This window comes from Macrotis lagotis, chromosome 5, assembly GCF_037893015.1.
Source record: "Macrotis lagotis isolate mMagLag1 chromosome 5, bilby.v1.9.chrom.fasta, whole genome shotgun sequence".
Classification (NCBI taxonomy): Eukaryota; Metazoa; Chordata; class Mammalia; order Peramelemorphia; family Peramelidae; genus Macrotis; species Macrotis lagotis.
This window is the reverse complement of record NC_133662.1, coordinates 197,455,824-197,471,477: the sequence shown is the minus strand read 5'-3', so window position 1 is coordinate 197,471,477 and position 15,654 is coordinate 197,455,824. Positions and strand designations below refer to the sequence as shown.

General features: G+C 33.4%; 1 protein-coding gene across 2 annotated transcripts in view; it reads left to right on the top strand.

Moving 5' to 3' along the window:
* Nucleotides 1–15,654, top strand: part of DPYD (dihydropyrimidine dehydrogenase) — a 1,037,477-nt gene that overhangs the window by 533,607 nt on the left and 488,216 nt on the right. For both annotated transcript variants that reach the window (XM_074188237.1, XM_074188238.1), the window contains exon 13: nucleotides 11,778–11,993. In XM_074188237.1, coding sequence (XP_074044338.1) covers nucleotides 11,778–11,993 — 216 coding nt within the window. The remainder of the gene's footprint in view (nucleotides 1–11,777; nucleotides 11,994–15,654) is intronic.

Sequence of the window (15,654 nt, the reverse complement as noted above, 5' to 3'; positions counted from 1 at the left end):
AAGAGTGTGAACAACAACAAAAAATATTGATCATTTCTTCCCACTTTTGCCTAGGTTTAAATTGTGAACTTTATAACTTTTTATTGCTAAGAGAAAACTATTCTTAAAGAGGAGCTTTTCTCCCTGTCACAGCACGACTATAATAGGATAAAATGCTATTCCATCATTCCTTCTCCGAACTGTTTCCTTTGGACCTCATTTCTTCTTTTCTGCATATCATTTCCTTTAAAGGGGAAGGATATGTCTTCTTTCATTTTGCATAACTTATTTGTAGGTAATGTTTTCTGAGCAATTGGGAAAGTGAGGCAAATGAGGATGAGAAACAGACTACTTTTTTGGAGAGGAAGTCATCTAAGGTTTAAATGTAAACAAGAGTTCCCAAGCAAGTAAATACTAAGACAAAAAGATGAGAAAATTAGACAGATAAAAATGACTGAGAAAGCTAGATGGTATAATGAATAGAGAACTAAGTTCAGAAACTGAAAAATCTCGAGTTCCTATAGCAACTTAAATATTTTAAAGTATCTACTTCAAGGGATCTTGGGAGGTCAGATTAGACAAATATAAATCAAGTGTTTTGCAGACCTTAATGTGTCATATAAATATTAGATACAATTATTAAAAAGAAAAACTACAGTATAGTAAGAAAGGGAAGTGGTTCTCCTCCAGTTGGCTTCTTTCTCTATGTTTTGTGCTTCAGAATGCAGATTCAGTATTCCACATTAGAACAATCTTCACCAAGGTCATCCTATGATGCCTCATGGAAGAATGCAAATGACCTTGGCTTCTTGGAGTTTTTGCTAACAGAAAGGCAAACTCTGAAACATTCTACCAAGCTGCTATAGTTTTAACAATGGAACAAGCGATGAACTATTTTTACATTATAGGAGGACTACCATAGACAAGGCAATAGCAAGGATAGAGTGCTAGTTCTGGAGGCAAGAAAACATCATCCTGAGTTCAGAATTAGCTTCTGACACTTTAGCTGTGTCACTCTGAATTAGTCACTTAACTGTTTGCCTCAGTTTCCTCAATTATAAAATGAACCGGAGAAAATAATGCCAAATCACTCCAGTATCTTTGATAAAAAAAATTCCAAATGGTGTCATAAAAAGTCAGACATGAATGAAACAAATGCACAATGAAAGCATGAAGAGACTTATTAAAAAGGACAAAAGATGACAAACTACCAACCACAGTAGAAGACTATTTTAATACAGAGGAGTTGTGATTGACATAAAAAAGTAACTGGAATAAAAAAGTCAGAGTCAGGATGTCAGTATAACTGCAAAGTTGTGAAAGGTTGTCCTTTTGCTTGCATTTCTTTTTATTGAAATTTTTACAGAAAAAAAATCAGTCAATAATAATATTCCTTTGTAATGCAGTAGACGGGATGCTAGGTCTAGAAATTGGTTCAAACGCTGAGTTCAAATTCTGTCCCAATACAGCCTGGGCAAATCATTTTCATCATCTATAAAATGTGAATAATAACAATATCTACCTTCTAGGTTTATTGTGAGGCTCAAATAATATAATGCATAAAAAAGCATTTTATGATAAACTTAAATTCATAGCAATCTTACTAATCTACCACTGTTATTTTTGGTACTCCTCAGTAGTTTCACAGACAGACACCAAACCACATCACTCCTCTTCTAGCCTCTATTATGTTTGAAGTGTAGCTGGGAGAAGAGTCAGGTGTTTTATTGAGGTCCAATTTAGGGGCATCTGATTAGTAAGTCCTAAGGTAAGGGGACTATTTAACAATTCAACATGAGAAATGGAAACTTTCAATAAGGAAGATTTCTTAAGGAATGGAGTGGGTTCTACATAAGAGGAAGAGACCCACCCTGCACCCCATCCCCACTTCCAGACCACCACAGAGTAGAAACAATTATATGGAATACTTCATAATCTCATGCAACCAATTTTGTAAAAAAACATTTTTCTCTACTGCACCTTTCCTTCAAACTTCTGAAACTACCTATCCCTGTTTTCTCTTTACCTCTGGTTTTGAAACTTAACTCCCTACTCTCTGAAATGCAAGTCAACTAATAGAAAATTCTATACTGATAACTTTATTGCTGTTCAAAGACCAAGAATGTAGCATGGCTGTTTTCACTTCCTTTCACTGCTTTCTCCTTTATTATTTGCCATCATCACTTTCAGCCTGACCCAACTAGCTCCTTTTTTGTTTTATGAGTTGGATGTCGGGCCTCAACTTGAGCTGGTCACCCAGATTTCCTCACTTTAGCCACTGACATCTTGTCCGCAGTGTTACCATCTTTGCCCCTGTATCTGTGAATATTATAATTGTTATCTTCTTGACTGACAGTTTTGAAAATTTGTCAACATGCGATTTCCACCCCCTACCCTCACCCCCAGTAATGCCAGACTAACATATGTGGCATTTTTTAAAGTTATACATTATGTAATCCTTTGAACAGCTACACAGTGTATTAAAATAGAGATTCTATGTAATAGACTACTGTTTATGTTTCTTCACAGGTAGATGAGTTAGACTCTTTTTTAAAGCTCAATAGTATCACTATATTCCAGTTGACAAACAAATTGAACTGTTCATTCCAGAATTATAAAAGAAGGCTATATAGACAAGTGTTTAGAAATTTCCAGGTTGCAGCTTGTAAAAGCTATGCACCATTCAAGAAGTAAATTTTACACAATTCTCCTGGCTCGCTGGTCAACAAGTTAGAGAAGAAAAAGATAATATTTTTTAATCATTTTGTATTTTCACTACTTCAATTTTAAGATCCAAGGGACTAACCAAATCATTCTTTCACTACATATGTGAAATTAGATACTTTAATAAAAACATGAATTACTCCAATATTTTAAGAGATTTCTGCTTCAGGAGTAAAGCAGCCACTCAGTCCTCTTTAATTTCTTTCTACTATGTTACAAAAACAACTATAAGAAATAAAAAACTATGAAGACACATCAGATAAAACATAAATATCTGTTAAAATATTTGTTGGCTACTGAATTCTTAGTATTTTTCTTATTTTTATTGTGGGATGGGTAAGCATTTTTGAGGTTTGTGATTTTCATAATGGATGTTAAACCAATTCAACATAGTAAGTCTTTATTGAACAGTATTAATCTGAATGCTTTATAGAAACTAAGCCTAAATGACTATAAAACTGCATACCATTTGATCCATCAATACCACTGTTCAGTCTATATCCCAAATACATCCACAAAAAGGGAAGAGAACCTATTTGTTCAAAGATATTTAGGGTATCTCTTGTGTAATTGCTAAGATGGAAATCAAAAGGATGCACATCAATTGGGGAATGACTAAATAAACTTTGGTACAGGATTCTAATAGAATATTACTGGGCTATAAGAAATGACAAGCAGTAGACTCCATGGTGAGACGAACAGAATAAGGAGAACATTGTACCTCATTTAGGCAATGTTGATTAATGTAGAACTGTGAATGCCTTAGGTATTCTCAGCAATACAGTGACCCAAAACAATCCCTAAAAATTAAAGAGGCATAGTATCTAGCCAGAAAAAGAATTATATTTATTGAAGAGAAGGAAGCATGTTATTTTACACTTTCTTTTTTTTCCTCGTCTTCTTGAACAAAATGACTAATATGGAAAACTATATGTATGACATTTATCTGATTACTTAATATCTCAAAAGAGGGAAAGGTGGGAAGAAGGGATTGAATTTGAAATTCAAAACTTTAAATAAAAAATATGTTTTAAAAAATTAAAACAGCCTTTTAAAGTATAACTTTCTTCTTTGCTATCAAATAATTAGCAATCTAAGTTTGGGGGATGAAACTCATAGAAATGAAACAATGAATTATATAAAGCTGTAATAATTAAGTGGTAAATTGTGGATTATAAGAAGAAAAGGATATGAGTGAAGCATTAGTTGAAGTAGTTAAAAATTCTTGATGGAAAACTGAGTATTGAGAAATAGGTGGTGGTGAAGAAAATATCAGTAATATGTGTATATATATGCATATATGTATACATATATATATTGCTTTGAAATGTGTAGATCACTTTATATAACTTAATTTGATCCTTACAGCAACCTTTTATAAATTTTGTGCTCCAATTATCAGTATTTTACAGATTAGGTAAATGAGGTACAGAGATTGTCCCAGTGTAGCACAACAAATTAGTATCTAAGATAATATTTCAACTGAGGTCTTCATGGTATTTTATTTGGAATATTCTATTCTTTTCAGCAATGTGAAGTATATTAGTCTGGAGTTATTCTTTGTGGACAGTTTTCATGTTATTCCAATATTTTCTTTAATCTGTGATCTTATTCATGTCTGTACTTTTATCCATGAAAATTGAAACCTGTCAAAACCTTTATACTTTGTCATTCAGGGACTCCTTCCTCTTAAGTCAATCACAAGCATCATAGGGAGATTTTGGTAGAGTATGTCCTAATATGAAGAATAATCTTTCATTTAAGAGAGAAACCAACAGAAGGGGAAAAAATTCCCCTCCCTGATTGCCTATAATTTTCAATCATAACTGATATTTATATAACACATTAAGATGTGCAAAACAATAGATGTATGGTAACACATTGAATTCTCCCAACAATCCTGGGAGATAGATGACATTAAATAAATATTGGAGGCAAGACTTGAACTCTGCTCCATTTGAAGAAAGCTTCTGAATCTACATCTAGTAGTTTGTTCCCTGTACCACAAAGCTATTTAATTGCCTTTCCTCTGGTTCATTTCCTTATCGCCTTTTGCCTCACTGCTTTAGAATCCTTACTTATACACAAAATCTTCCAAAAATTGATGTCATTCTCCTCCAAATAAAATTATATGAGAAACAAAAAAAGAAAAAAAAAAGAACTGGGGCATTGGATCTTGGGGGGAGGGGGTAGTTTAGAGACAATAAAGTAAAACTTAATTCTATAATATTCTATCTGTTTCTATAGCTATGCATTTCCATAAATCCTCCAAAGAGGATTTTGTCCAGTCCCTGCCCTCAAGAAACTTACAATCTAATGGGGAGGGAGAGGGAAAGAGAGCACACAAAAGGAGGAGGAAAGTTGGGGCATGGGAAAGGGAAATCTTAGACTATATCCATTGTGAGGGAATCTTGTTCCATGGAGTAGAAACCAAGCAGAATAGCAAATGAAAAGCAGTTGAAAATTTACTTCACAGAAAACACTCAGAATGCAAGAAAAGTCAGTGTCATTTTTTTCTGTAGACAAGCCCCATTACAATTGCACAAAATGTAAGTAAACATTGTTTAAAAGCATGGGGAAACTCCACAAGGTGCTTAGGGCAGTTTTCCAGGTAGCAAAGGGAAGATGGGAGAGAGTGAAAAACAAGAAAATTAGAAGAGGAAGTGTGTGCAAATTGACCATGTTCCAGAATTGCATTAGATAGGCATATTGAAACAACTCTGTTCAGGCAGATTGTTCTTTAGCAAATTGGTATATCAGGCAAGACTCCAGTGGCTGAAGATTATAATCAATCCTCGTTAGCAGTATCCTTCGATAGTAGTTGTCTCCCAATACTGTTGAAGTTTTACCTTCTTCTAGGAATTCCAGTCTTCCAGACACCCTTTTATCATAAGGTTCCCAAATCCTGTGATTCTTATGTCTGCAAAGGAGTCATGCCTTGTTCTACAAGACTACTCCCTATCTCCCCAATAGAAATCTCTCTCTCTCTCTCTCTCTCTCTCTCTCTCTCTCTCTCTCTCTCTCTCTCTCTCTCTCACACACACACACACACACACACACACACACACACACATATATATATGTCCAAATATTACTTATTTCTCAGGATCTGTTATAGATATTTAGAATGAATGCACGTGCATTTTGTTTGCTAAAAGCAAACCTTCAGAGTTTGTCCTAATAAGGAACAAACATTTACCTCCAGGGTTTAGCCTCAAGAAAGAGCAGAATAAAATTAGGTTAGTATATACATTTATTTATATTTCTCAAAGTTCTCTGATTATGCAGGTGTACATGGGGAAGGGGAGGTTTGAATAAAGAACCAGACCCCCATAGATGGAATTTTGGAACTGGGTCTTTATACATTCCACTATCAGAATTTGAAAAGCTATCTCTTCATCAAGGAAGGGAGTGGTCTTGAATTTAGGATGGGGTGGCATATCAGACACACATAGTAGTGGTAGGTATGTCCAGGAGCCACATGCAAAGAGGTTTATTTCCTCCCAAACTCAAAATATTTTTGCTTTTTCAGTTATGCCAAGACTTCTGCAAATGTGAATCTTAGCTCGTCCAGGATGTCCACAAACATAAAGACCCTTGATAAAATGGGATTAGAATTTCATAAATATCTCCTTCTCCCAGCAAATGAACCTTTCCCCTCTAGGATGTGGGCAGAGCCAGTGAATGACCCTTGATTCAAAAGGATTCGTTATTAAGGGCCACCATCACACATACAACACACACACACACACACACACACACACACACACACACTTCACAGGTTTGTGAGTAGCAAATAAGGCAGCATATGTCTAATATGCTAGTTCATATATATATATATATGTATGTATATACATATATATATACATAAACATAAATACATTACATTGAAGTATTCATAAACATTTTCAGAGTATTCAAACTTATCTTCCATCTTGAAAAGTTACCAACCCATGAAATTGTCCACCTATCTCTTCATATTTCCAATTTTATAATGCTAGTTTTTCTGCTATTGACCTAAAAATTATGGTTATACTATCATGGAACTTATCAGTTTTCAAAAATAAAGTTTAGTAGCATGCATTCTTATTTTTAGTATTTAATTCTGGTCTTTTTAGACTTTTCACACTTTACCTTTTTGTACTTGTAATGAATGGAGGGGTACAACAGAAAAAGTCAAAAAGGAAAATGGATAGGTTCCTTAGTCATTCTATAATGTTATCATCTTGATCAGAAAGCTTCCCTGATTACCTCTTTAATTCTCACAGTGGTCAAAATTCATTCTACATAAAATGTATGTAAGATGATCCAGGCATGTCTTGCTTCATCCAAATTATGTAGTTGTTGTGCTGTTCAGTCTTTTAGTCCTGTATGTCTTCACGACCCCAAGGAGCATACTGTCCTGGGGTTGTCTTGGTAAAGATACTGGAGTGATTTGCCATTTCCTTTAGCAAAATTATGCATTGCTATTATCTATAGGACCACATTTTACAGTTCCTGATACTTATAATTCTTACATTTACTTTTGTGTTTTTTTCCTTATACGTATTGATAATGTCCATATGTACAGATTCTTGTTCATTTTTTTCACACATTGGACATTTCATGAATACTTAAGCTAAATTACATTTATATACTTAAAATAAATTATTGATATTTATGTAACAAATGAATGAAATTACTCCAAAATTGTTTATTATGAATCTTAACTGGCATCATATTATTTTCTGATGTTTTTCTATCCTTGGAAGAGAAGAATTGTCTAAGAACAGGGTAAATAAATCCTTCCAAGTAATAGCATGAAGAGGAATAGTCTTCTTTAATGAAAGTTTCTTTGAACCTTGCATCTTTCCTAAAACTTCCAGGCACAAACAGTAATTCTTCCAAAGGAGAAATGAAATCTGATATTCGGTAAAGATATTGGCTTCATCACATACCTCAACCTTTTAAGCATGAGAAAAACAAATCCAAATGGATTTCTTCCTTGCAAATCTATGTCTTCCATAGATTAATTTTCTTCATAGGATAAGTCAAAGCTTTAGCTAATTAATACATTAATCTTACCTATGAATTGAACTATACATAAGTAATTATGTAACGTGGTTTATTCCTTATCTTAAAAATAATCTAGGAAAAAATTCTTTTAGAATAACTATGAAGAAGTACCTAGCTGGTGGAGTAATGGGTAGAGTGCCAGACATGGAGTCAAGAGGACTTGATTTTAAAATCTGGTCTCAAATATTAACTCTGTGATCCTAGACAAGTCACTTAATCTCTGTCTTACATAGTTTCTACAGCTAAAATAGAGAAAACCTTACTTACAAGTTGTGAATGTCCACAATCACCCAAATTTTCATTTTGCAATCAAACAAATTAAAGACCAAACAAAAAAAATGTCAATTTTATAAGACTGATCAATCAGGTTGTAAGTTCTACGATTGATCAATTATATAAGGTTTGTCTAAAAGGTTTCACCTTTTGGGGACTTTTCATTTGAAACATTTCTAGCAATGAATGTCAATATGCATAACTATCATTCTGTGGCACTAACTTTGGATGCTTGTGAGGATCAAAGAAGATAAATTGGCACAGAGCCTCGCACAGATTAGACACTATATGAATGCTCATTCCCTTCCCTTTTACTTGGAGCATCACTCCAATGTCATTATAAAGAAATATTACAAAATGAGTAAATGAAAAGTAGGCGATCAATTTACATAGAGATTTACATAGATTTCAAATGACATAGAGATGGAAGTATAATTGTTGCTGTTTTTAATCCGATATAGTTCTGCCCTTGTTATCATTGTTTTTTATTTGGTTATGCCTAAACTATGGTAGGGTAATTTAGGAGAAAAATAAAGCATAATCCAGATGCAAAGTCTGAATGTATATAAGTTGCTTCCCATAAACATTACTCTACTCTCTTTTATATAATTCCTAAAATTCCAATTTTTTCTATAATTCCCTTTTCTATAACTCTGTGACCTAAGTATATAAAATACTAGAATCTAAATAGGAAATTAGAGGGGAGGGAGGGGTGAAAAGAATAAGCATTAAATTTTTGAGGCCTCATTTGAACTCAGATCTTCCTAACTTCTGTTGTGGCACTTTATCTGCTGTGCCACATAGCTGGCACACCATGTATACAAGTAAATTAGATTATGAAAATGTTGTTGCATTAAATAGCATCAAATGTTTGTGACAACATTATAGTGATATATATTGACGTTTTTTGCTAGAAATGCTTCAAATGCGAAATCCAGAAAAGGAAAAACTTTACATAATTGATCACCTTAGAATTTAGAACCTGATCATATTTTGGGAACTTATTCATTTATGTTTAATCTTTAATTTGTGTGATTCCAAAATGAAAATTCCATTAACTATGGATGTTCACAACTGCATCACATGTGGATAATCTTCTTTTTTGTATTATGTCTATTATTATGTTTATTATGTTTCATATTATGTTTATTTAAAATGTATCCTTTTTTGGGTCTTTCAACAAAGATGTACAAGTGTTCTATAAGACAGAAGGGAAGATGCACAATACACAGTTGTAAATGATCATAGAATTTTCATGTTTGATAAACCCAAAGATCTAAGTTTTAGGTATAAGAATTCAACATTTCACAAAAAAATTGATGGGAAAACTAGAAAGCATAATTGGTAGATACCAGGCAAAGGCCAATATCTCACAGGGTATATCAAGATAAAGTGAAAATGAATAAATGATTTTGACATAACAAGGTTGATCATATGTAAACAGGGAAAGCATGGAGACAAGCACTTTTCAGCTCTATGGATAAAGAAAGAGTTTATGACTCTTTGTGAGTAAAATAGGTCACTTTGATTATGTGAAGTTAAAAACTTTTACACAAACAGCACAAATGCAGTCAAAATTAGAAGACAAGTGGGAAAAAATCTGCAGCAAATTTCTCTGAAAAAGTGATCATTTTTCAAATATATAATCATAAAAATAAGAGTCATTCCTCAAATTGATACATAATCAAAGCATAGGAATAAGCAATTTTTTCAGTAGAAGAGATCAACACTATCATTAGCTACATAAAAAACTCAAAATTACTACTTATTAGTTAAATTCAAATTGTTAACCACTCTGAGATAAACCTCATACCTATCAGATTGAGTAACTTGACAGAAAAAGAAAATGACAACTGCTGGAGAAGACACAGAAAAATAGGGCCATCAATGTGCTGTTTTTGACATTGTAAAGTATCCTAACTATTCTGAAGAACAATTTGAAACTATACCTAATGGGCTATAGAGCTATCTATATCCTTTGACCCTGTAATATCACTACCCAGTCTGTATCCTAGAGACTAAAGAAAATGGGTAAGGACTTATTTGTACAAATAAAAATATTTATAAGCAGGTCTTGTTTGTGGTGGCAAAGGATTAGAAGTTGAGGGGAGATTGGAGAATGGCTGAACAAGTGGTAGTATATGATTGCAATGGAATACTATTATGCTATAAGATTAATGGGATGGTTTCTGAGAAAACTTCTAAGAAGACTTCATAATCTGACGCAAAGCAAAGTGAACAGAACCAGGAGAACACTGTACACAATAACAGCAATTTATAATAATAATAATAATAATAATAATAATAATATATAACATTTAATATATAATATATAATAATAATATCTCATCAAGACTAAGATCCAAGAAAATTTCAAAGGACCCTTGATGAAAAATCCTACTCACTTCCAGAAAGAGAACTGATGAACTCAGAATGCAGATTGAAGTATACTTTAAAAAACTCTTTGTTTTTATCCTTCTGTGTTATTTGCGTTTTCACTTGTAACATAGCTGATATGAAAACATGTTTAGCATGATCTTATATGTAAAATCAAATTGCATAAACTTCTCAAGGAGTGGGGAGGAAGGGGAAGAAAATAGAGAATTTGGGACTCAAAAAATTTTAAGTATTTGCATGTGATTGGGAAATATTTAACGAAATTAAAATATTTTAATTCAATTGGAATTCTTAGAAAAATGAAGAGTCTATAAAAGAGTCTATAAAATTATTGTAAAAGTCTAATTAAAGTACTAGAGAAAATGGGAAAAATTGAAAACTATTGAAGAAAGAATGAGAAAGTGAATTGACAGCTTGGAACAAGAAGATGAAAAGAAACAAACTTCCTAAAATGAAGATATTATAATGGACCAAAATTTCTTACAGTGGAATTCCCACAATACTGAAATCATAGTCATTACTTATTAATTTTTTGACTGAAAGACTTTGCAAACAGAGAACCTGATCTCATGAATAACTTCCTCAGTTCAGTAAAATAGCCCTCTAAAAAAAAAGGTGAATTCATCCTTTCAAATACCATATCAGTTTACAAATGGTGACTATATGAACATTGGCTTTTTGACCTAGAAAGGTCAACTCTCCTCACCCCAATGACCTGTCTGACTGCTTTCATAAATTAAATTTTTTACCCTGGTTAAGCATAATTTTGGGATCAATTAGCTTGTGGGCATTTGACCTACACATCTTTGAGATAAGAAACTATAAAGAAAATAAAGCAAAACATTCCCTACTACATTACTAAATTCTCAGAGGCAGAAGAGGAAGATAGAAGAAAAATGCAGAATTAAGTTTCCAAAAACCAAGCAAATGCGCAGGATTTCTGGGAATGTAATTTAAGGTTCTTGCTCCCTTTTTTCCATTTCTTTAAGCACTAAAGATAGAGCAAATCAAGTTCAAATAGGCTGGGTTAATGGTACTGAGAGAGCATGAACTCTGATTTTCTCTGCTTTTATGTGTCAATCTCACAATGGTATCAAAAGAGTAGGGTTTTTGTTTGTTTAATGATTTTATTTCTGTTAATAGCTGCATATTGCTAAAAGAAGTGGGATGTGATGTTTGTTATTTATTAGATTGACATTTTTGTCAGTTTCTATCACTATAAGCAGAACAAATTAATCTGTGTATTTAAATTTTGAGTTTTAATAGTATTGATTAAATTAAAAAGAGATAATTGAAAAATCAGAGAGCAAGATCATTTATTAGTATATTTGTTTGTTTGTTTTCTGCAGTCACTATATGGAGCTTCAGTTTCTCCCAAACCTGAACTTCCTCTTTTTTATACTCCTATTGATCTCGTGGATATTAGTGTAGAAATGGCTGGATTGAAGTTTCCGAATCCTTTTGGTCTTGCTAGTGCAACTCCAGCTACGAGTGCATCAATGATCAGAAGAGCTTTTGAAGCAGGATGGGGCTTTGCTGTGACCAAAACTTTCTCCCTTGATAAGGTAAGAAAATATTTTTGAAGTTATGTTAAAATGACTTGCCAGCCTGTCATACCTTTTTAATCATGTTATAGACAGCATAATGGATAGACTGCTATTTGTCTTCCCTGGTGAATTATGGCGCTTGTAGGATGTTTAAAGATGATCCTTTCTGATGCCCAGGATGAGCTTTTGATTTGAGCCATTGGCCATTATTCAGAAGTGGGAGGAGAATGGGAATTAGATTAATCACCTAGAGTAAAAATATTTTAAAAAGTGAATTCCAAAGTGGTTGGAATGGAGCCAGGAGATTTCATTTCACTGCTATGGGTTGTACTGTTCTTTTTTATTGTGTAAATTCAATTTAGTTCAATTCAGCAACCATTTATCAAGTTCTTCCTATGTACTAGAACTGTACTGGGGATACCAGAGAGAAATAATATTGTTCCTGTCCTAGAGGAGTTTCTATTCTATTTAAGGAGGGCACATATTAGAATTTGGTATTTACAAAGATTGGAACATTAATGGGTATACCATTTCTGATAGAAACCATGCCAGAACGATAAAAGGAAATATTCATCTGTAAAAATCATGGATTTATCTCTGAGGAAGAAAGCATGTGTTCTTTGTCATTGCCATTAGACCTGTACATTAAGAGGATGTATTCAAAGGACCAAATATCATAGGAAAATAACTTATTTTTTAATAGATAAAACCCCAAGACCGAATCATGCTTCAGTAAAATTTTTGATTCTTGTTGCTATTGTTCAGCCATTCCAGTTGTATCTGACTTTTCATGACCCAATTTGGAGTCTTCTTGTCAAACATATTGGAATAGTTTGCCATTTCCTTCTTCAGCCCATATATAGATGAACACAGCTAAGTAAGTGTCTGAGGTCAGTTTGAAACTCATGAAGATGTGTCTTCCCGATTCCATGTCCAGTGCTCTCTACCACCTAGTTGGCACAATCTTGGGCAAGTTACTTTACTATTCTCAGCCTTAGTTTTCTTGCCTGTGAAATGAAGATAAAAATATCCCCTAAATTCACAGGGTTCTTGTGAGGATGAGAGCTAATAAATGCAGAGAATTTTGCAAACTTTGAAATGGTATATGAATGTTTATAATAATTACAATTACTACTCTAATTACTTTTCTCTTCACTGTTATTCTGTAGTAAAGCAGTGGTATGAGAGTATAGAACTCTGAGATTGTCTTGAATCTGGCCCCAAATTATTGTGTGATCTTGGGAGGGAAAGGGAACAAGCATTTTTTAAATACATACTATGTGTTAGTTACTGCACTAAGCACTTATGAATATTGTCATTTTATCCTCACAATGGTCTCATGTAACAGTTGAGGAAACCAAGATACACATGAGTTAAGTAATTTTCATGTGGCTAGGAAGTTTCTAAGGCTGGATTTGGACTCAGGTCTAGTCCTCTATAAAGTACTAGACCCAACTAACTGTCTTATGTGAAGGTCATTTTTATCTGAACCTTAGTTTCCTCATCTCTAAAATGGATTAGATGAGGGAATATTAATCTCTGATCTATAGGCATTGTTGTATATGATGATAATTATGTCTTCATATAATTGATTTCCTTTGTAAAATTTCTTATTTTTATACCTTTGAAAATATTATTCTGAGAAGGAATTCAAAGGTTTCACCAGATCAGTCTCTCATGTATGTTCCATTCTCTCCTGTGATACTGAAACTACCCTGGTTCAAATCCTGATCACTTCACTTTTGGATTCTGGTTTCCTGGTGGATCTACCTGTCTCAAGTTTCTCCCCAGTTAAGCCCACTTTCTCTTCAACCTTTAAAGTGTTTTTCCCCAAAGCTCAGGTCTCAGCTTGGAAAGCTCCCCACCCCATGCCCAGACACCCATCCTATCCCACACACTCCTTTTCTCCTATCATCTCCAGTCTCAAATGCAAATCCACTGTTTAGTATTCTTTCCCCCCCCACTCTTCCTTTTAGTCTTAAGCCTAACTCCCAATGTATATTCTTCAATCTAGCAACACTGGCCTTCTATAAACTAATCCATCTTTCAGCTCTAGGCATTTTCTTTGGTAGACTGCAATACCCGGGGTACTCTCCCTAATTTTTTCTGATGCTGAATTTATTTTCTTTATACCCCAGCTTAAAACTCATCTTTCATCAGAAACCATCCTTAAGCCCTCAGTTCCAATGTCTTCATTTTGTTTTATTTAGTTACATATATACATATAATGTATGCATAAATATACACAGACATATACATACACATACTCTTGCTTCAAAGCCTAATTAGTATAATGTATCATATGTACAGAGAGATAGATTTCTATTTCTATACACATATATGTTAGATATTTATATACAGATAGATGTATCTTGTTCTATATCTATATATGCATAGGTAATCTATACATATGTAAATATACAATACATGTATATTATATGATACCTTTTTCATCATGAATCCTTTGGAATCAACTTGGAGCATTGTATTAATAGGTGTTGCTAAATCTTTCACAGTTGATTCAGTTTACAATACTAGTGTTACTTGATGCATTATTCTCCTGGTTCGATTCACTTCACTTTCGTATAAGCCTTCCCAGGTTTTTCTGAAACTGCCACTGTCATAATTTCTTACAGCCTAGCAGTATCCCAACACTAACTTATTCAACCAATCCCTAATTGATGGGCATCTCCTTGGGTTCCAGTTCTTTGTCACCAGAAAAAAGAAGAGCTGCTATAAATATCTTTATATTTATGGGTACATATCCTCTTTTTGTGATCTTTTTTTGAGATAGAGACCTGTTAGTAGTATTTCTGTGTTAAAAAGTAGCTTCTGTTTAACTTCCAGTCACATTCTCTTCTCTTTTTTTTCTTTTTTTTTTTTAGATTTTTGGCAAGGCAAATGGGGTTAAGTGGCTTGCCCGAGGCCACACAGCTAGGTAATTATTAAGTGTCTGAGACCAAATTTGAACCCAGTTACTCCTGACTCCAGAGCCAGTGCTTTATCCACTGCATCACCTAGCTGCCCCCACATTCTATTCTTTCACAAGTCCATGGACCATATTATCCATGGGGTTTTATTGGCAAAAATACTAATGGTTTGTCATTTCTTTCTTCAGTGGATTAAAGTAAAAAGAGGTTAAAAGATGCATGGTCAGTAAGTTCCCGAGGTCACATTAGAATTCAGGTCTTCTTCCTGACTTCATGCCCAGTCCTCTATCCACTGAATCATTTAGTTACTTCCTAACGAGTAGGTATAGTTTAACAGCTCTTTTGTGAACCCTTTTTTTTGCTTGTTTATTTTATTTTTACCAGGTAAGCTTTCTACTAGGAAGGAAGATAAATATTATAATTAAAGAAATCAGCATTAAATTATTCTCCTTGAATATAAAATTTTCCTTGCCTTAGGTCATTATTATTCTTAAATATGACACAATTTGCTTCTTTTTACCTTTGGCCTCATATTGTCTCAAATGAGACAAATTTCCAAAGATATCCCCAAATAATCTATTAAGAGCAGTAGAGATATTTTTAAATAGTGTCTTGGATTCAACATAAGGTATATTATTTTTGGTGGGGTTAGAAGGCTTACAATGTTAAGTATTTTACATAGTGTATTGGAATACAAAGGACATTATTCCATAACACGTCTCATGTAACAAATTTAAAACTCAAATTTA